This window comes from Crassostrea angulata, chromosome 7 (assembly GCF_025612915.1).
Source record: "Crassostrea angulata isolate pt1a10 chromosome 7, ASM2561291v2, whole genome shotgun sequence".
In the NCBI taxonomy this organism is placed as follows: Eukaryota; Metazoa; Mollusca; class Bivalvia; order Ostreida; family Ostreidae; genus Magallana; species Magallana angulata.
In genome coordinates, this window is record NC_069117.1 from 31,273,664 (window position 1) to 31,297,343 (window position 23,680).

Sequence of the window (23,680 nt, forward strand, 5' to 3'; positions counted from 1 at the left end):
ACAATAATTAGAAAATGAGGTTGTTATCCGCAGTATTTCAATAAAAGTAAGAGGCCCATGGGCCGTATTGCTAACGTAGCATATGTGAAAGATTTTTTTTATTTCAGATATGCCCGTATGTAGCTGCAAGTCGCACAACAATGATAACGCTGCTGTGTACAGAATATCCAGCAAAAGATTTAAGAAATGTGTTTTACAAGCGCTTATTGACAAGAAAGTTTTAAATGAAAAGTCTACTTATTTGTGTACAGCGTGATTGTTTAGAGACATTATCAAACGCGCCAATAGATAAAGCTGACAGTGGATGACATTGTTAAGCTTATAGCAGAGAAGAAATTATCCGACAATCATAAAAGGAGACTAATACAGGCTTTGCTCCAGGATGAAAAAGAATCCATAGAAAACGACTGTTGACAGCTATGCTTTAAATACAAAGACACTCATTATTTTTAGTTTTTGGATAATTCAGAATGGTCAAAGGACAGAGAAGACATGGTTATCAATTGGTTATAAATTTTTATTGCATAATATCGGGGTGCAAAATAAAAGATCTTTTTGAAAAATAGAAAGCTTCATTAAACCGGACAGTAAACTTTAATGGTACTCCTATTAATACATTGTACAATAGAAAGATTACGCCTGTCAATTGAGTTTCACACCTTTCTACCTGCTAGCCCCCATAAGTAGCTGGTATAAACACGCTGACTTCCCAAATCATTTTCAAATATTACCAACATTGCTGGTTAGACAGGATTAGTCACGCCTCACTGCACGTGGATTGGGTATCTTTACACTGTGCACCTGTCAAGTGACACCACTTTCCAAAACACTCCTCTACTTCAAAAGAAGAATGTGCTTGATACATCTGGAACGGTTTTCATAGTTTTGTGGTATTTACATTAAAAAAATATATTTTAAACGAAGTGCCTCATGAATACATGAATAAATTGCCAGATTAGGCCGAAACCAGAGGTATAGGAAGAAAAAAAATAAGGAAAGCATTTAATTTACAATTGATCGCAAGTGATTTGGTAGAAAATTGACGTGTCTAGATATAGATTGTTAAAAACCTAACGTAAATAGGTTCATTTCACACTTAGACACAATATATTTAGCTACATTTTGCTATGATTTTAGTTTGGTTATTATTTCCTGACTAAAAACAATATAAAGCAGGGTTTCCTTGTAATATTTACATTTTCCAGTGTCTTTGCCTGTTATAACACTACGTATCGATTTTGTACTATAAAACCCATAATACAAATGACGCCAAATTGAGGCGCCAGCGGGGTTTGCTTATTTATATTTAAATATTTAGTCGTACGATGGTTTAAAATTATATAAATATAAGTAATAAGGAATCATTCTTTGAATATTATGAGGTGATAATTTCGGTCGGGGCGTGATCAAATCAATCATAAAGCCTTTCGGGCTTTATTGGATTTGATCACGCCCCGACCAAAATTATCACCTCATAATACTCAAAGAATGATTCCTTATTCCTTATTTAAAACAGGTAATTATCCCCCCCCCCCCAATCTAATTTTTTGCTATTCAGTATTAAAGGCAAAGAAAACAGTATAATAACCCATTAAAACATTTAAATTATCATTTACAAAACAGACTCATGGCAGATATCATGGAAGCCTCACCTATCCGTATGATTGGACTTGGGAACGAAATAGTCCGGATAAATAAGGCTTCACTGTATTTATTTTATCTAAGTTATTTGTCTAAGTTTTTGTCTCTAGGAAGCACAAGATATTATGTTCTTGAATAGGTTCCTGGAATCCTTCTCTTTGTTCCACAATAATTTAATGAAAAAATATTCAGGCCACAACACTTGGATTTATCATTTGTTACAATCTTAGCTTCTCTGCTGGTTCTAATCGGTGATCTGATGTAGAGTTTATCCTCCACCATTTGAGAGGCATGTTCCTTGGTCTGCTTGGATTACGTGTGTTATCACTTGGTGGTTCTCTACGCTCTACTTCGGTATCCGGGTATTAGGGTTCACCATCCACAAACAGAATGTCTCGGACGAGCTTTTCTTTTCCCCTTTTCGTTTCAGGTCTTTCATGATTGTGTAAAGATTTTTCCTCACCTGTTAAATTTCCACTGGAAATTTTCGGTTTATGCGGTATGATTTATTTTTCAGTTGAAGTCATCTTGATAAATGAACTTCGCCACAATTAGTCTAGCTCTCTTTTAATTTCTCTTACCAAATCTGTGGATATTTGTGAATTCTATTCTGTAGTCTATTTCCAGATGTTCGGCTAGGAAATCACGCAGAACATTTTCTGTATTTTCTCTAAATTCTTCGAGAATACCGTTGATAATTAAGTTTAAGTTATATTTCATGGATCTGCATTTTAGGGTTAAGATTTGATCTATTAGTTTGTCATTTTTCTCTGTTAGCTTTTCTCTTTCCGGACTTCTAAAAGATGTGCAGTGTGTAGACTTTTCATCTATTTCACTAAAATTTGCTTTCATTTCTTTTAATTCTTTTTCAAGTGCCTGTGATTTTTCTTTTATTTCCTCGACTCTCTTTCACTCCGTCAAAAACATTGCTCATACCGTCTAAATGATTTTCAAACTCTGCACGTTTTATCAAAATTGTTCAATCTTTCTTCAGCAGCACCGATTCGGTTTGATATTTTAGCCATATGTTCAAAATTCGTACACTTCTTCTAATCTTTGAATGGCATTGTCTATTGTTTGGTTTTTTGCTTCTACTGATTGTTTCATTGTATTTAGACGTTCATTGACAGATATGTCCATGTTTTGTATTATTCAATTTATACAAAGATTCTATGTTGATTTCACTCTCTCTTTGTTTGTCTTTTTCTTCTTCACATCCAAGAAGTACAGCCCTGCTTTCGCCTAGTAAGTTTACTGTTTGTTTTTCTGAAGACATTTTGTTTATTTTGGCTATACTTTAAATAGAATCAGTGTCGACACACCCTAGCACATCTGTAAAACCGGTTTGACACTGACTCTCGAACACCCGTTATTGGTTATTAAATATTCCCTAGATTGCCACTGAATTTATAAAGATCACAAATCAAACGTTCCACAATATACACCCAGTGTTCATAGGTACCTTCCTTCTCTAGTCGAGTGCAAGTTGTAAGTTTATTACATGACAAAGAAGTACCTTCTGGGCTTTAGCAGACTTGACTGGGTCATTAGCAATATCAAATTGGTAAGATTTACTATAATTACAAAGCTAAATGTCATTATCAAGACAAAAGGGTATGTCCCACATAACACTTTTTTGGGCACATGCTGTATCTGAGACATGGGTCAAAACATTACCATGATAACAGGTATAACAACTCATTGAGTGGAAAATGACATATAACTATAAAATTTGTTATGGCTTTTCATACTCTCTCTCCCTCAATTGTAATATGTTATATTTACATAACAAATGCAGACCCTTGATTCATAAACACTCTCATTGTTAAAAGATAAATAAGACACAAAGTTAGCAGTTTAAATGAGACACGTGTATCAAAACTAACGTTACCTGTACCTGTCGAGGAAATTCTGTATGGAAATGACACAAACACAATATTCTAGGAAAAACATACAATATTTATTAACGTATGCTACAATATGTGTAAAAACTTACAATAATACACCTGCAAACCCATTTCATACTAAAACATGTCTTTCAAGTCACATTTCACAAAGACATTTTGGTAAAACATGCAATATGGAATCATTGCACTGCAGGTTTTAAAAGGAATATTTATCTAGTTTAACATTGTAAGTGAGTATGTTCTTACCGATACATGACTTCCCCCTAGCACGTTCCAGATTGTTGACAAAATCGAAAACTGCTGTTCAGACAGTTTCATGCTGGACAATAATTAACGACATAAGGCTAATCACCCAAAACTTCGAATTCACATTAATAAACAATTGTTCTGCAACTATAAACAATTTAAAAAGCTTGCCGGTAGAATAAACAAAAACTTTTACTTACTTTTTCGATCTAAACTCCTCTCTCGATTTGCATGAGTCTCAAACTGGTCTCGTAAAAATCCCGTGAATGACGTATTTAGGCGTTCTCGGGATTTTTAGTTTTTCGTTAATATAAAAATCAGAAAGGCTCCGATTATGCTAATAATTAAGGCTGTGAGGCGTGTATAAACTTAAGACAAAAAATAGGAAAAATAACCTTTTCCAAAGAAGATTTCAGAATCATCTTGAAACATTGAAAGAAGAAGTACTTTCTACAATCTTCACCTTCTTGGTTAACGATGCATATCTCTTTTCAGCATTAAATCCAAATGAATTAAAAGACTGGTCTGGGTTTAACAGTAAGGCGCTCGGTGTCTTGTAGGAAAGAAAAATTCCGCCACTCCATTTATTAGTCTTTACAGTGGACCATTCCCATTTAAACGAATAAGCATAACCAGAATAAACAGTTCCAAAGTCTATAGCGGCCACTAATGATCCGATATATTGAGATGGTCCTTGTTTCACCAACGATCCTAGCTGTTTTCGGTCATTGCGAAAACTATTTTACTACAGTATTCACAAATCAGTACGACCGGGCCGTTTTAACGAATTTAGTACAGACTCAAGATCTGCCTGTTTTTCTTTTCGTATCAGACATATCAAATTTGACAAGAATAGTATATGCTTTGATCTGCTCACGGATACCATACTTTAAAATCAAGTTATCTAATATATGTAAACGATCATAGGATCTTGTTTATCAATTTGACCGCAAAGTAGTTTGATACAATATACTTATATTTGAAGTTAGCCTAAGAATATTAAATTAACTAATTTTAAAGGGCAACTACATGTACTTCAAATATTTATGTATTATAAAACTTACAGAACTTGGTTTTTGTATTAGATATGATATGTCAAGATGAGTTTGCGAAGCATTGGTCATATTGCAGAATATATAAGTGCTCACCAGACGAACATAGAAATATATCTGGCAATCACGTGTCATGTTTTAGTTATATATGTTTACACTCTACAATTGGAACATTGGTCGGCCATTTCCGTCAAGCCGACTTAACAGAATAGCCAGATCAATTCAATTTATATCTTTTAAAAGCAGCAGTGTATAATGCGCAGATTCAAGAATTTGTTTCGGAAGAGAGGGATAAGAACGAGGAAGAAGAACAAGTGACCTTCAGGCATTGACGGTCACCTGAGAATCACAGCCCTTAGAACTGTCGGAGTGTCGATCTTATTTATGCATTTAAAGGGACCTTGACCCGATTTAAGATTTAATCTTGTATCCCAATTTTTATGCATAAAATGGTTTGCTTGTGCATTTTGAATGATTGACCAAATTAATGAAAAGTATAAAATTCGTTTTAAAATGACTCGTGGAAACAATATTAACTAATTATATGTGTTCAAAATTGCTATCATCAACAAAAAAACATCGGTTGATTGAATATGTCCGGTATACCAATACAACACTCGTGTAAACAATAACAAGAGTCGATCATTGTTCACAAAACAAAGAATTCTGAACTAGGTTATTTGCTAAAATCAAAGAAATGAAGACATGAAAACCGGACTCTCTCTCTCTCTCTCTCTCTCTCTCTCTCTCATGCTTTTAATGTCGGCAAAGCGTCAGAGAACGACTATATTTTGAAAGCGTCTATTAACAAAAATATGCCAGTCTAGTAGAAAAAAAATCAACAATGCATCGAATTTGGAAACAGGCGTTATAAAATCAATGCCCAATTCTTCGATATACAGTCGAATACTAATGCTTTGTAAAGTGAATGGAAAAAAACCCGCGTTTTTTTTTTTTTAGTTTTGAAGTTGTGCTATTTATGAAAACGTAAGCTATTTACCTGCCTACAACCAGGAATCTGCGTTCAGCAGAGTCCGGCTAAAAATCATTAATCACTCTAGACATTTGATGTTTGAAAAACATTTATTCATTAAAGGGGTGTTGGAAAGAGTCGGAAGAATCATTGATTATTTATATCCTAGCTCCAGGTGCCGTGAATGTAAACTTTTAATAAAAAGAAACAAATAAAAATAGATGCCTTGAATTGTCTTTCTTGAATGCACATGAAATTAAAGTAGATTTCCTAAAATTTGGGGGCAATAGGTTACCCGAGTGACTAAGTGGCCTAAAATAAAAGAATATTACATGTTCACTATCCGGCTATACATTTGTCGCCCCTTCTATCAAAAAATATAAAGCCTAAATTCCTACCTCATGGGCAGTAAATAAGGACTTGCATTTAGTTTATCTCCCACGACTGTGAAACCGTAAAAAATAATAATATAAAATTCAAAAGGGCACGGTCACGATCTTGGTCAAATTCTATTTTTCATTTTTTATTATTTACAAGGCTTAAGTAATGCATTTCTAGTGTTCAAATGAAAATTGAGAGTCAGTCATAGTGGTAAATAGGTTTTGAGAAGATTTATGAAAAATATCAACAAATTTTCAATGATTTTTCATTATCTCCCCTTGAGAGAAAGCGTGACCTTTCATTTAAATAAATGTGAATCCTCTTTACCTAAGGATGTTTTGTGCTTAATTTAGTTGAAATCGGCAAGGTGGTTCTGGAGAAGAAGTCGAAAATTTAAAAAGTTAACTGAAAAACAAACGGACGCCGGACAAAAGTGATCAGTATAGCTTATTTGAGCTTTCAGTTCAGGTGAGCTAAAAAAGAGAGAAAAATACCCTTTAGACATTGCTTTTTATTGATACTCGGTCATGATGTTTGCACGTCACTTTTCGACGTTAATTTTAGCAGTTTGTAAAACATTTCCTCTTCTAAGCTTTTTAAGCTTTTTTCTAATAGTAAAATCTAATGTAAGTAAATATAACGAATATGTCCAACTATTTTTCTTAATACATTTTATTAATGTAAATACAGGTGTTAATATCTTACATTGTTATAAATAAGTATGAACAAAATTATCACAATTGATTTGTTTTAAGCCTAGTCATCTTAATTAATTTATTTTTAGCCATGTTGTATATAACTATATAAGGAAGAACAGTAACCAATGCATGCAAAAACAGAATAAATGAAAAACAACAAATGTAGACCAGTTGACGTTAATTTTCAAACAGTTAACAGATCATCAATGAGTATTTTAAACATTGTGCAAAAGAAAATATTTGCAATTATCAAATCAACACAAACTTTGAGGTAATAGCTTCATACTTTTTGATGCATTTCATACCATACAAATATCGGAAAGTGTAAGTCAGATAGATAAATCCCTGTAATGCTTTCCCAAATCAGGAACGTACGTACTGTCGAACTTCTACAAGATTTCCTGGTAGGTTTATATTCGGCGACAGAAGATCAAAAGTTCGTTCATGCTCTTCATTTGTTCTACAATTGTATGCTGTAGCCTTAATATAAGTCTCCCCGAAAATAATCGATTCCTCGATTTCCGCATTCGTTTGGCGTTCGTAGTTTGTTAGTTTGACTTCAAGGATTCCTAGCTTTACACAACCCGGGTCGTCTACGTACTTTGGATCTTTCTGGTTTGATACGAAAACGCCACATTCGAGCACATTTTCACCCTGTTGAAGTGGTTTAAATATTTGGGACTTCTTTAGACCTGGTGTGATTGGATCTCCTTTGGTAACAATTTTTAAGAATACGTCTCGACATCTTTCTTCTCCATTTACCATTTTCTTTCTGTCTGAGGAATATTTGGATTTGTCGAATTTTGGCCAAATCTGAAACCCATAGGTAAATCGTGCAACTCGGCGCGAGATTAGGTCTTTGCAGTGACCAAAATACACAGCTCCTTTCAAAATTGCAAGGCTCGCTTCACATGGGAACACAAGTCGCTTGGTTTTTCCAAAATGGCCCCTGAGTCGGTCTCGAACTAGCTCGCATTCAGAAAAGCCCCCAACCAACAAAATGGTTTTTACGTCTGCATCGAGTTCATCTTTAAACATTTTTGACACGTGAGCAATTAGTTCCTGTACTGTTGGATTGAACAGATTTTCGAAAATTTCTATTGACATACTTAGTTTTCCCGCTTCACAAGATATATCCTTATCCCAATATTTTGAATTTTTCAGTAGCTCTTTAAGTATCCCCTGGGAAGTTCCCTTTAGTTTCTTTTGCTCTTTAGCTATCTCAGTTAACGCTACTGGTATAACTAGATTCATTTTACTTGAGGACTTGGAACTTAACGGTTCCCTTTTCTTTACTTCAAAGTTTTGCCAAAATTCAAAAAAGTCAATGATGTTATCTGGATCACTTTTGAATTTTTTAAGCACACTGCTCCCAAAAATATCCTCTAAAAACTGTCTATAAGCTTTATCAACATTGGTTCCACCCCATTCTCCGCCACTGGCAGGCACAAGTTCTGCTAAGGTCTTGTTTTCTTGCAGTTGGTGTACTGCATCGTCGCAAACCACGGTTTTGAGTCCACAAGTTTCCTCAAACCCGTGGTTGTCTCGAAGTTAGTTCGCGTGATTCTCATGAATTATGCATGAACCTAATAAACCAATCAAATTGCACCCGAGCAAGTTTTTACTCGGAGAGTCTGAAAATATCAAACCAATCACTGAACGCCTTACTGACGATATTTGGAAGTACAGTAACAATGGCGGCGCCCAGCATAACAACATTGCAGGAAATATTTGAAGTAGAGAAATTAAGCGCAGAACAAGAAAAAGCTATCGACAGTCTTTTGGCAAAGAAGGATGTGTTCCTCTCTCTTAGGACAGGTGGTGGGAAGTCTTTGTGCTACATGGCCTTCCCTATTTTTTATGAATATAGCAATTCATTGGATGTGCAACCACAAGTTCTTATTATTAGTCCCCTCTTGTCCATTATGAAGGAACAGACGGATCTTTTAGCATCAAAGGGGTTTACCGCCACATTCATTGGCAAAGACAAGTCTGAGGATGCCTCGATACTCGACGGTAAATACCAATTTGTCTTTTCGTCACCAGAAGCTATACTGCAGAACGATAAATGGCGGGATATGTTGTCAGGATCCAAATCCTATAGATTATTCGTTGTGGATGAAGCCCACACTCTTGTTCATTGGTAAGTATATAAAAATATTAAACAGTAGTTATTACAAGTTATGTTGAAAGGGCAATGGCATAACAAATTCAAAAGAGGGAGAGGTGTTTTTTGAAGGGGGATATTGATTGGCAGACAGACACTTCGGCCAATGAGTGTTGCCACCTTGGCAACACCAAGATGTTGACACCTCGGCCAAATTAATTTATACTAATTACTTATTAAATTATATGAATGCAAACAGTATTATTTTGCCAAGGAAATCTGTGGCAATAACTTGAAGGTGGATATCTTATTGTTTCTTATATTTTGATCCCCATAATATGGTATGGAAATAATTATTTTTCTCGGATATCATCTGTCGATCTAACGAAACAAAAGTTGTTCTGTAGTTTGACAACTTGAACCTACATAGGAAGTTTAATTTATTCCTTAAACGCTTAGAGGAAAAAAGCGTGGAAGGCTCCGGTGAAACCTGTAGGGGACTAATAAATAGTAAGAAATGGGAGGAATGGGGGATTCCGGTAGGGAATATATACTGCTCACGCAGTGCTCTCAGAGTGCTTCATTATTTTGGCCCAAGTTTCAAAAATTAAAGATAAAAAATTGAATGTGTGTAGGATTTGTATTACTGGTAGATGTACCATACTTTTAACTTAAGAGGTATTTACTTTTTTTTATTAATTTATTTTTAGGGGTGAAAATACAAAACATGGACAAGCTTTCAGGGAATGGTTTTCACGGACAGGTGAGATCAGGTCATTGATAAGTTGTCCAGCCCTAGTGATTACAGCCACTGCTAGCAAGGAGGCAAGAAAAGTGATTAAGAAGCGACTGGCTTTAAACAACTGTGTGGACATTATTGACAGTCCTGATAGAGAGAACATAAAGTTATTTGTTCAAAAGTTAAAAAACACTGTGCCCATCGATGAAACATTTGGCTGGTTGACACATGATTTATCTACGAGAAAAAAAGACTGTCCAAGAACACTTATTTTTTGTTCAAGCATAAAAATTTGTGCAGACATATACACTGCATTTTTAATGGTGTTAGACAACTCTGTAATGGAATTTGTTAATATGTTTCATTCATGTACATCTGAAAATGTTAAGGAAACAATTAGAGAGGACATGAATGATGATAATGGAAATATTAGAGTTTTAATTGCTACTAGTGCTGCAGGTATGGGAGTGAATTACAAAGGAGTAAACAATGTTGTACATTATAGTCCTCCTAAAGATATGGATAGCTTTGTTCAGCAGCTTGGTCGTGCTGGCCGTGATGGTAGTCAGTCCTTACATCTGCTTCTTTATAATAGTAGACATACTCATAAACTTGAAGCTGACATGAAGACATATATTGAAAATAAAGATAAGTGTCGTAGACTTCAAATATTGGAATCATATGATTCGCTTCCTAATGTAGAACTTGTTAAACATTTATGTTGTGATATATGTTCCCAAAATTGTAATTGCAGTGGTGACTGTTGTGAACTGTATCAACATCCATATTTTTTATTTCAAAGTGATGATGTTTCTAGTGATGACAACTCTTGCATGTCAGATAGCACAGACTTAGAAAGTGATGATGTATTTGATATAGATGATACATATCCAGAGTTGGAGTAAGAAAGCTTTTTTCCAATGTTTCACTGTTATAAAATTTAAAACAATGTACATGTAATATAAACCATTTAAATCTATGAATTAAACTTTGTTCTTTATCACTTGAACATTGATTTCACAACTTGTTTTTAGTGGGATAGACATTGATTCTAAATGGCTTTTCAAAAATTAAGTTGCTAAAAAATTTTAGAGGAAGGATATGGGGGGGGGGGGGGGGGCACATTCCTCTGAAAGAAAAACCCTTACTTTTTTATGGATAGGGGTGAACTGGATTTTTTAAATATATTTTTGCTACACAGTATACTCGTGCTTTAATATTAAATTCTAAACACTTGCATTTAGTAACTGTTAATGTCTATTCCTGTTTCAACTTATAACAGATGAACTAAAAATCATGGAAGGATTTAGCTGAATGAAACAATGTTTCTAGTTTTTCTTCTTGACTATTTCAAGAATAAATGTGGCTATTCCAAGAATAAATGTAAAGGGACAGGCACTTTCCATTTTACCCCACCTTCACATTTAAATATATCCCCTCCCCTACCTTAAAAAAAAACATATAAAAAGTGCCTTCTAACCCTTCCATACATTTTTTCCTGTATTCGCCAGATTTAATTTTTTACTTTATCCAATGCAACTTGTTTGACATTGAAAATTACTCAAGAGGCTAAAGGCTATTCCAGATGAAAAAAAATAACTGGGAGCGATGAAATTTCAAATTAATTCTTTTTTGTGCGATATCTTTTTGTCCTAATAAAAGTACATGTAGTAAAATATTTTAATACACTTGCATGAATTTTTTTTTCAAAATTAAATGAGGGATTACCAGATTTTTTCCAACTGAAATATCTTTTGTTGGAAGAGTTTCTAGTGCATGTATTTCATTACCTGGTACATGGTATAGAAATTACCCAAGAGGAATTGCAAATGTATTGACCCATTCAAAGCAACAACATAAAATTTAATTGGTTTATTTTCTTTAGCATAAAGGACAAGGTCATACTTATTGGTCAAAGTAAACATTGCAACTTTACGATTACCAAGGATTAGAGATTTTAGTCCTTAAATATTATAAGTTAATTTGAAAATCACTGCAACATATTCATACAGTCAGATATGTGTATCAATGAAATAGTTCTGATTCATATCACATAATTGATAATAAGATACTGCAATGCAATAAGTTTTGTAATATTGATATTGTGTGTAACACATAACATATGGACATGTATATTCAGTCAAAACATACAAGAGAGTATAGGTGAAGAAGGACCAATGTTAACATTTCACTGCAGCGATTTAGAAGCAATTTTCTTCTGCGTGCCCATCCACTGATGCAAGGTTTTAGGATCAAGCTTGGATAGTGGGTCTTTAAATTTACTGAACGATGGCCAATCCTTTACAACACCGTGTCCATTTTTGAGTACACATTCTGCAATTCGACCGATATCCACAGATTTGTCCACCTGTGGTCTTTTCCTCCCAGCTCTCACTGTATTGTTTACTTGCATAAGTTTTTGTTTCATATTATCAATAACTTGTGTGGACATTGTAACTACCTTGGCAGAATTGAAAGACTTGTTTGAACCCTGTGTGTTCAGCTGAGATTTTATCTTTTTGATCTGTAGTTCCACACAGTTATCATTTGGTATATTTTGGTCCACTCCTCCCATCAAATTCTGGCATATGTTCCATTTATATTCGAAACTTTCTTTTGGGCTGAGTATCGCAACAATGTAGGCAATATATCTCCACAGCCACAACTTATATTTAGTATGTCCAAGCGCACCTGCATACATCCATTCAAATTTAGCATTCCGAAGACAACGTTCACCGTCTCCCATCCTGTAGGCATCACAAGTGTCGACTAGCAATAGAGCCATCCTTATAAAACTTGATACAACACTGTCGGATCTTTTTGTCAAAGTACTCTCATGGAACTGCCATTGATGCTTCTTTTTAAGATGATTCCTGAAGTGGCCCTCTGTTACATAGTGTTTGTCACACAATGCACACTGAAAACCAGTTGCACTCTTCATTTCACAAAGTTTATTACAGTCTATATCTAACTGCTTGATGTTTTCGTTTAGCTCATCTATATATGCTGTATCTTTAACTCCTAGAATATCCATTACTAAATCGGCTTGATCATATAACCAGTCTGTTTTCTGATTTTCATTCATGAGGGAGAATAATGGAAAGCTGCCAGGTTTGTCATCCATATCATTCATGCTGTGTAGGCTCATAAATGCTGCAACCACATATCCACTCATTGCATCCACCACAAACTTCATGTGTGACCTAAATAGGTAATAAAGAAAATCCTTTGAGCTTTGTATCTTGCTTATAGCTGGACAAATTGCACATAATCTTGTTTGGCCAACCATAAAAGTACCAGTATCTAAGCAAACATAAAATGGAAATATTAAGTTTTTAACCACAAAGATAATACAAACATATCTATTACCTGAAATCTTTAGTGACCTGCTCTGCTCCTGATACATTTCTCCTGTTGATTAGGTTTCTAAGTTGATAGAGACTGCCCCCATCGCTGCTGCTTTCTTCTTTGTAAAACTCTTGATATACACTCTGAAGTAAATAAAAAATATCTAAACCTGACATGCTGACACATATTGATTTTCAACACTATACTGTTAAATTGCTTACTCAAGTATAATATTTGTAATATACGATTGATACAAATATTTTAACTTAATCGTTACCTAGTTCTATGTTTCCAAAAAATAAATTAATTAATCAACATGTTTTTTACATAAACATTTTGATACCTGATTTTTGCCAAAACAAATTGACTTACCCAAGAAATTAGTAAACCAAAAACTGTAACCTTCAAACTTCAATGGTGAAACATCTCTAAACACAATGGAATAAAAATGTGTAAACACAAACAATGACAATAACAAATACCATTGTTAATTCATGTACCAGTACTTGGCCAAATCTAGTTGTTGATCTCATACCTCTCCCCTCCAAAAAAAATTTCTCTTTTAAATTATCATTCCATGAAAAATAAAATATTAAATGAGTATGCCCATAAGAATTTTAAAAACAAGCATAGTTATACCTAAATTGAAGAGCTTATTCAAAATGCTAGATATTTGATATTATTTATGTTCTGGTGAGTTAAAATTAGAATTTATCTTTAATATATTTGTTTATCCAACCTTTTTTTTGGAAAGAAAAATTTTGAGATACAATGATTTGAACCAACATTTGCAAGCTAGAATAAAGAACTATAAAATATGAAACATTTAATAAAGTCTTGCATGAAAATTTTTGCAAAGCAAATTAAAATTTATGAAATCATGATGTATGATAAGATTTGAAATTGAAATTTCTCTTAACATGCAAAACTTTATACAAACTGATGAAAGAACAAAACAAAACTCACAAAGATAACCAACTACAACCCATGATACCATCAGAAAATTCATCTGTCTGTGCAGTCCCTCAGGTCTATGTATTACACCAAGAAGCTTTTCATAGCTTGACTCATTGTTTCTCATCGCTTGTTGTGCACTCATGGCACGTTCGTTAGTCAAAACATCACCTCCTAGAACTACTTTTTCTACGGTTCCGTCAATGAATGGCACAGCTAGAGAGTGAACTCTCTGCATTATTCTAATCATTCCATCGGAAGAATTTTCACTCTCGTCAATTAAGTCACAGTTTATAAACACAGATTTCTGGGATGTTTTTTCAATTTGTGGGTGTAGTATATAGTTTGGAAGAAGTTTTTCGAATGATTTGAGTTCTCCAATAAAATTTGACAAGATTCTGGCAACATGAAATTGAAGATTTCTTTGAAAATCAAGAATTTCCACTTTAGATGGAAAAAACACACAACTACTGATTGTTTCTATGTCGGCTACAGGCTTATTTGTAGGGAGCTCCTGATCAATTATTCTCTTCTGGGTAGCCAGAAGTAGAAACCAATGCCATGATTTCCTTTGTCTGTCTGAAGTCATATTTGCAGGAGTAATGAGAATGTCGACATTGTCCCCCAGAATTTCAATGGGTATGCATGGATTGTCTTTTCTTCTTAACATCTTCTTCTTTAAATATGCCACTATGTTTTCTTGATTTCCTGATGAGTTAAGTGTCTCTGTGTTGGACACCTTGTTCACTCTTGTATCAAAAACTACAGTCTCTGGTTTTTGCATGGCACTAGAAGTGTGCATGTTTCTGTAATTCATTGAAAAAGTAACTTCACTTGAAAGCTTTGTACTTGAAAAAGCTGTTCTGGAGCAATCCCAAAGCTCTAAAGTTGTAAAAGCATTCAGTTGTGCACCACACCCATTTGATAACAAAGTACAGTGCATGTTGCATACTGGTATTCTAGGACTTCGAATTGGACCTTCCACTTTTTCAGTCAGCTGATAGGTTGTGTCTTCATAGTCCTTTATGATTTTCTCACAAGTCATAATTTCTCGCCTCTCGGACACATATCTTGCAACTGTATTGTCAATTCTCTCCTCTTGTTTCAGAACTATGTCTCTTTTTTTCCTATGCAATGCACTTGGTGAAACCGAGAATCCTAGGTCATGCAATATAGATATAGCCTATATAAAAAATAAAAATTCAATCTATGTACAATATCAAACACTGAAACAACAGTAATTAAAGAGATAGAAATTAATATTTTGTTTTCCTTCAATACATGTAAGATGAAAAATAAAACTATCCAAAAAATCAACCTACCTCTTTTGTGGCTCCACATTGATCCAACAGCAGTCCAATTGTGTATTGCAGTCTTGATAGAGTGTGGTTTCTGCTATACAAAAAGACTGAAAATCCTGTGCAAAGGCTTATAACCTTATGACCTTTCACTTCTTGTTCTGATGCATCTTTCAATAAAACACTTTGTAAGAGCCTAACAGTGACAGGGGCTTTTCCCTTTAAATAATGCAAAAGACTCTCCCAGTCTGCAATTTCTGTATGATAGTGAAGTTGATTTTCTTCTTTTCTGCAAATTTCACATATTTCTTTGTGTATGTGCTTACACACTTCTTGCAACACAGCTTGTTTGTACTGGTCTGACTTCATCATATGGTGTACAAAACTCGTCCTACCATTAAGCATAGCTTTACATATTGCTTGCTGGGTGGGATCAGAAATTATTGATGATCTATGACTACTTCCATACTTTGCCATGATCTGAAAAAAATATAGTTAAATTTACTTTATATGTAACCACTCCACAGAATGGAGATATCACACATGGGCCTCATTGTTTTGTGTAGCACCAAAAATTCAAAGATTCAATAACTGAAAGGTTCATCGAAAAACTATAGTTTTAGACAGAATATAGGTACACCGCAAGCGGATTGAATGGCAGCCAACCCCAAATTAGAGAAAGTGAGGAACATGGATATTTTATTAATTTGGCCAAATATATCAATAAACATGTACTTAAAAAAAATTGTTCACTTTTAAAATAAGTTAGTTAATTAAATCCTTCTCCGTGCCATGAAGGCACATAAGGCCGGTGCTTATCCCAGGTTTCCGTGGTGCTAAGCGGATGAGAGTCATTGGACTCCCCCTGAATGGGACACCAGTCAATCGCAGGTTAACCCCCAGCGTAAGCCGGTACCCAATTTCAGCTGGGTGGCAATGTATATATAAAAGTGCCTTGTCTAAGTGCACAACACACAACATCAATTGACCACAGCGGGGTTTGAACCAGCGACCTTTCGGTTACTGGCCTAACGCCAATGACCACTAAGGTGCTCTCACTTTTAAAATACACCTATTTAAAAATTTTAAACTTTTAAATCAACAATTAAAATTCAAAATAACAAGTTACTAAGAATAATTAAAAAAATTAAAGACAAATGTGTTACTTAAATTGTAATCTTTCTATTTGACATCCTTAACCATTTGAGATGAAAAAAAGTTAAACCACCATTAGGTAGATAAATTAATATTAGAAGTACATGTATCACATGGGTGATTGACCACCAAATGGGAGTCAAATCAGCAAATGGAGGCCAAATCTTTTTATAACCTTTTTGACTTTTACAACTCAATAGTGATAAGCATATGTTTGTATTACTTTTGGGGATCAGCTGCTAAAGTGCACAAGCAACGCATGTACCAGATTTGTCTGTACTTGTTCCCTTTCTGGTTTCGGCTCTTGATGATATTTTCAAAGAAATATGATAACTAAGGTTATAAATCGTGGACGCAATATTTCATTCAATTTAATTCTATGTTCTCTATATTCTCAAGATCTTTATTAATAAAAGGACGTTTTCATGGATGATCGGCGTCATGTGAATTTGACAGACTGCGGGTAATCAGCGCGTTTGGTGTTGTACATAACCAAGTACAAGTAAATTTTTAATTACTATTTTCAATAGCAGAAAAATTAGTCTCTGTCAAACACTAGTTTTTTCTTGTCATAGTGCTAAAAGACATGGCGTCACATTAATAAGCATCAAAAGACATAAGTTAATTGCATGATTGTCATGAGCACTAGACATGGTATACATAGGACGATTAAACAAATGTCAATCATTTTCTATAATCCAATCTGGGGCCTCGATCAATTCAGTTGATTGACAGGGTTACACTGACCAGGTAAATTCGAAGGTGGTGCTTATTTTCTTGGTCTTTAGACTGAAACAGAAAACCTCATGCGCAGACTTCGAGGGGAGGGGGGCGACCCCCAACCCCTGGAAAATAAAAATTTATTTAATTAATACAGCAAAATTGTCGCAAATATGCCTCAGACCACCACACCCCCTACCCGGCTAACACAGTATTATCCTTCGGATATCCCCCCCCCCCCCCTGGAAAAATTTCTGAATTTGCGCATATAACCTGAAGCCTGAATAAAAACTGTTAAATTTGTTACATGTACATAATGTTAGTGTGTGCAAATTTTTTGTTTTCTTTATTTGTAAGTAATATAATTGAACTTACTTTGACATCAAAGTCTTTCTCATGGTAAGTCTTTGTTTGCGTAGAGGCATCATTTGTGCTAGATTGATCCAAACGTTTGATCCACGGCTCTTTTTCTTGCGGTAAAATAGACCGCTCTGCAAGAGGTTTATCAATTAGTGCAGTCCTAACCTCAGGGGAATTGAATGGCAACAATCGTCTGATCTTTGGCTTCCGTGGTGTTGGTGTGTTCTTTTGCCTTTCTCGTTTGTTGCTAACAGGTGTACGTAAATGCGCTTTACTAATAACAGTTTCCTTTATTTCTGAAAATAGTTCGTTTCTCTTCTCGTACAGTTTTGTCAATCTTGTTTTGATATCGTCGTCGATCCTCGCGAGTCTATTAAGTTTATTTACACAAAATTTGCAAACATAATTTTTAACATTTAAACTGAGTTCTTTGAATATCCTTGAGAAATCTTCATGTGTTGACACTAATCTATACGATTTTTTATCTTTAATTGTATTTCTACATAAGCCGCATATTTTCTCGGTACCTTTTTCCGCCATTGACCTCCCATGTGTATCGACTAACGTATCTCCCAATACAGAAGAGCATCGATATATGTAAAGGGAGATTTCATTGGATAAGATAAAGGTCAAAGAGTTTTTGCATATATAATTAAAAGCACACTGTTTTTTTCTTGGTGACCCACGGGTGATGATGGAGAGAATCGATGTGAATCACACGTGGGTCACCGACGATGGGTGTACTGTAATGTCAGCCGTACCGCCTAAATAAACAAAAATGAAACCTTTTCATGTCGTATTATCACAAAATCTCCCGACCTTACATGTAGTATACTGTTGACTTCCACTTATGGTCACAATATAACCCATATTGGTTAAAGTATAGAGAAACATGTACTAAATGTCCTTACACTAGCATTCTTACATCATAATTTCTATTAATGTAACATTTGACTTGTTCCTCGCGCAAAGTGTTTCATCGGCACTCAGATAGTGACCACCTTAAAGGGATCAACTTGAACTTGAAGCAAGAGCATTTGGGTGAAAGAAACTGCTCTTTGTCTTTTACCAACTGCATGAACTTTACTCTTCGGCTCATTCCGTTGAAGCAAAATAATGCAAAAGAGAAAGCATCTGCAACATTAAACATTTATCTAAAGACTCTTTTGAGTATGAGCGAGTTTGAGCTAATTGGGCTGATATTTTGTCATAACACATGGTTCTGGTAAGACTGACACATATTTGCTCTGGCCAAGTATTTTACTTAAAAATAGACTATGAGGTTAGCAAAAAATGACACAAATGCATCGGCTAAGACCTTGACTTCGGACCTTGAAACTTGATTCACGGTCAATTTAAAGCAGGATTGCGTCAAGGGGAGAGAAAGTATGCCCTTAACAATAGACTCTGACAATTATTCAAGCAAAAAAAACCCGGACATCATAAAAACGCTAACTATTACGCCCCTGCAGTTCAGAGCTATTGGATCCTGAACGGTTTTGAACTTTTGCTGTGAAAATCTGACACAAACTGATGAGGAGTCACATCAAATGAATCTATAAATTAATAAAAGCTAAATATTTTGGGCTATTCGTTTATTCATTTTATTCCGAGGCAATGTGTCTTTTCTTCCTTTAGATGGTTGGATATAACTAAACAAAGTCATCGAAAGTGAATTATTCTGATCTTAAAAATCAGACATTCCATTCTTTGACTATATCGGTCTCTTAAAATGAAGACTTTTGCATAATGATAACTGTAAGAAGTTATTAAAAACATTTTAGAGCTAAAATCCAACAAATGTAATAATTAAATAAAACATTATAATTATTAATTTATAATTGATAAATATTCATTTTTATATAACACAAATAAATACATATTTTTTCATAAGATTTGAGATAAATTTAATGGCTGGTTTGTTGACTTTTTGTTTTTAGCCTCCTTAACTACACACATACCTCCGAGGTCCACCACCATATATTTAACACCAGACCCTCTAGTAAAGCTGTCTGTTGTATTATCGCTTTGGATATCGTCTAAATGCATCAAATGACAGTAAATCGAGGCTGCTTCCGGTTCTAGGGCAATTTCGAGTTGATCATCAGGTATTCCTGCCTAAATGAATAAGCAAAAATTGCAAATTACAAAATGTTATAAACAAGTATGCAGGTAAATAAGTAAGAAGGTTGAAGCAACATTTCAAAAATCCAGATCAAATTATTTTTTATTCTAAAATAACAAACAAGCTCGGCATAACCATCCATGTGTGTGCTTCTTTTCATCTACAATGTCATGCATGTCAGATTAATGCCATAAATATTCAGCAGCAAAATATAAACCATATTTATCATACTAGCTTGCCAATGTAAAGAAGATGGATAAATAAGGCGTGTAAAATGCCTATATGAGGACAGATAAGACACTGTAAAATCAACAAATCTTATAATTTTTCTTGAAATAAATGAAAACAATGTACATATTTTAATTAACATAACATTGATTTGCTACCCTGATGTATGTAAAAGCTTTGAATAGATTGATTTTAACTGGGTACGCGAGTCAAAACCTCCAAATAGTGTCATTTTTAGAACTTTAATGCCTTTTCGTTTATAGAATAGGTCTGGGCTCCATATTTGCCATAGTCCAGATAAGGTTTAATGGATATCAAACCGATTTCAATCAATAAGAACGTGGAGAAATTACCCGGGGCCACTATACTTTAAAATGCCATTTCCGCTTCGCGTCGGTTGACGATGGTTTTCTCGGGGTGTCAATTTCAACTGTTACCCTCCCAAACAGGCACTATTTATATAATAGTATACTTATACCTGCTATAGAATAGAAAGGATATTGGTGAAAGAATGATGACATATCTTTTAAAACATGGCATTGTTATTCATGCTAAGTACCATTCAGCTCCACCTCTCATGCATATTAATATCAATCTTATGTTCGATCAAGGGCAACAAAAATTCTCTTTTTTTCGAAAGTTGTAGGAAGAAAAACATACTAGAATGAATTTTAATGTATCACAGTCTAAAAACTTAATTTACGGAAACGGAAATTGACAGAACTCTTTAATAAAATGAACAAAAGTGATTTTAGGTTGAGAAATAAAAGCAACAGAAGCGACCAAAAAAGACCCAAACCTGGCACTAAGTGCAGTCAACCTTTGTATTATAACATTATCAAATATATTTATTTGGAAATAATTAATTGAAATTGTATTTTACGACTAAACCAAATGGGCATTTGCGCTTTTTCACCCCCCATCTTCTGTGTGTTTTGATGATATAACATTTTAGAAATAGATACTCTAATTTAAAGCACATATTGAAATGTTTAGCGATTCGAAAAAGTCAATCTTACAATAAAAATGAGGAAACACTATGGCATGTCAAACATTTCAATATTTTCATCTTTTCCATTTGTATTAATATAACTTACTAATTGAATTTTATTTTTATTTTTTTTTCATTTGTATTCTATAATACAATTTGCTTTGCATTATTTTTCATTTGTATTGTTTATTTTTATTAGGATATTTTAATTCTTGTTTATTAACCAATGAAATCTTTCGCAACAAATCGAAATAAACAATCTATAAGATGCACATTGAATACAGATAATAAATTTTACAATTACGTATAGAAAAAACATTCAATACAAATGAGAATTTATACAATACAAAGACAAAATACACAATATCAATGGAATACGATAATAGCATATATATATATGGAAAATTATACAATAAAAATGAAATTTTACATATTTTGGATGGAAAAAGATCAAAGTGTTTTGAAACGTTTAAAATTTCACACTCAAAATTACAATACAAAATAAGATACATTAATCATTTTAAATTTGGGTCCAAAATGGCATTGATAAACCTGTAATCCTTTCGTCTAACCTTTTCTTGCACAAAACTGACATTATTTCTTGCGTTTTTAAAAATCATTCCTATCAATTGTGCGAACTAAAGCCGATTAACAAGTACTAGTATGTAATATGCTCATTTTATTTAATAGAAGAAATAATCGGAAGTCGACGACGCTCACGACGACAGATAACGGACAAATCTTGATCATTAAAGCTAACTTGAGCCTTCAGCTCAGGTGAGCTAATAAGACAAAAGTTGAATGAGTTGACCCACGGTCAGTGAGCTATGTTAGCTGGGCTAGAAAATTGAAAATTAAAAAAATGATATTATTGTAAAATTTTTTTATCTCCGACTCTCACCTGAATAGCAGCTTCTCGCATAAACATTTTTGCTGTGTCATCCCATATCGCAGGGACGGTTAGGACAAAATCAATGTCATCGACGGTCACTTTATCACCAAGATTACTAGTTAATAGCTTGTCTAAGAGATGGTCCTTTAAATATCGTATACTGTATGAAAAAACAATAATTGCCCTCACTTCCCGTCCATTTTCGTCTGTGCAGTTTGTCTCTCTATGAACTCTCTACAAAAATATATGTACAGTGTATAGTGTTTGGAAACATATGAAACGTGTGCAAAATTCATCACCAACAAATAATTCAACAAAGAATATAAAATTAAATATAAAAGGTGTTTTATATGATACGGATACAGATATTTTGCAATCCTATAGTAACTGCAAATTTTTTTTCGTTAATTGTACGAGAACACAGCAAAGGCTAATATAAGAGTGATTTCACCCTAGTCACCGTGAATACCTTGCTAGATAAGAGCATTATACTACAAACAAAAGAGAAATGTACTGATTTTAGATTTCTTTTTAAGAAGAAATAACATTCGAAAATTTGTCATCAGCGTATAGAGGGTTCTTAATTCATCAAAAAGTGATTGAAAAAAGAATCTTGGGACAACGCTAATTAATATTTAACACTTATATAAAAAGACACCAAAATAATGTTTTATGGTAATAAGAAGAAACTGGGTGTCGCAGAAGAAATCAAGAATAAAGAGAAAGTAGCACTATTAGCAAGAAACATGTTCACGGTGTCAGGCTTTAATTAGTAAACACACGATATGATTGTAAAAACCAAGACTGGAAAATATATGAATGAAAACCTGTCCATTGAAAAGAATGCATGCTGTATTGAACACCTTACATTCTCATTAAAGACAGTCGCAAATTTGCACAAACCTTCGTTAGAGTTGTTTTCAACATCATTTTGAAACGATGAAAGAAATAGTACTCCGTGCACGATCGACCATCATCATCGCCGTCTGTAGCAATATCTGCGTAGGTTTTCTCGGCTTCATATCCAAAGGAATTAAACGTTGTGTCTGGATTTAGTAAGAGAGTTGTCGGGGCTTTATGGGACGTTAATTGGCCACCTTCCCATTTATTCATGAAAACCTTTGTCCAGTCTGATTTGAAGGAATAGGCATATCCTGAGTATGTTGTTCCAAAATCTATTGCTGCTACAATCAGTCGGGAAGACGTAGATTTCCTTTTTTCAGTGGACATTGTAAATCGTAAATGTGGAAAATGTCATGATACTTCCTTCTCCCGCCTCTTACTTTCGTTTCACCTGAAAAATAAGGTCACCCTTTTCTGACGTATTTGACAGCATTAAAGATTGGTTAATTTTTTTAATGTGTTAAAAATACGAAATAAGAGATACTGCGCAACTATTTTCAAATTGTAAACAAAGAGAACATGCATGTGTCAATGATGAAGTTTTGATCATTTTTTTTTTCAGTTTCAGTTTCTTACATTTTTTCTCTTGTTTTGATTTATCTTTTTGCATTTGTATACTTGTTTTACATTATCAGTTTATGTATTTGTCACTGGGTTCAAAGGTGTTTGGATGTCAATCAGTATGTATACATGTATTGTGTCTCAATAATCCAATAGCGCAGTACGCTGGGGCCAAAGGTTGTTGGTTCGAGTCCGGTTGTGACTTGATTTTTCACCACCTCGACTGAATGATCTTACATTCGGCGCACAACACAAAACCCGTTGCCATTCCCCACAGGAACATGTTCTCTAGCATTTCTTTAACTCGTAGAATTCTTATCGTAAGTTCTACTTAGAGGAGGTACATATGTAACTGTGTCACTGGTTAAGCAGGTGTGTGACTGTCAATCAATATAGTTCAG

At 34.2% G+C, this 23,680-nt stretch overlaps 2 protein-coding genes and 1 pseudogene across 2 annotated transcripts; 1 reads left to right on the forward strand and 2 right to left on the reverse strand.

Moving 5' to 3' along the window:
- Positions 1-6,749: 6,749 nt before the first annotated feature.
- On the reverse strand, positions 6,750-23,104 carry LOC128193028 (heat shock 70 kDa protein 12A-like). Its single transcript, XM_052866197.1, has 5 exons — positions 22,719-23,104; positions 21,825-22,049; positions 19,541-19,697; positions 18,317-18,343; positions 6,750-8,379 (listed from the first exon to the last, which is right to left on the reverse strand). Exons 1-5 carry the CDS (start codon positions 23,043-23,045, stop codon positions 7,262-7,264), a joined length of 1,854 nt encoding a protein of 617 aa, XP_052722157.1. The 5' UTR covers positions 23,046-23,104; the 3' UTR covers positions 6,750-7,261.
- LOC128193029 (probable ATP-dependent DNA helicase RecS) lies at positions 8,395-10,102 on the forward strand (annotated as a pseudogene).
- Positions 13,113-18,308, reverse strand: LOC128193026 (uncharacterized). Its single transcript, XM_052866194.1, has 5 exons — positions 17,595-18,308; positions 15,369-15,824; positions 14,059-15,229; positions 13,465-13,520; positions 13,113-13,235 (listed from the first exon to the last, which is right to left on the reverse strand). Coding segments are annotated over exons 1-4 (2,154 nt in total). The 5' UTR covers positions 18,120-18,308; the 3' UTR covers positions 13,113-13,235; positions 13,465-13,518.
- Positions 23,105-23,680: the final 576 nt, after the last annotated feature.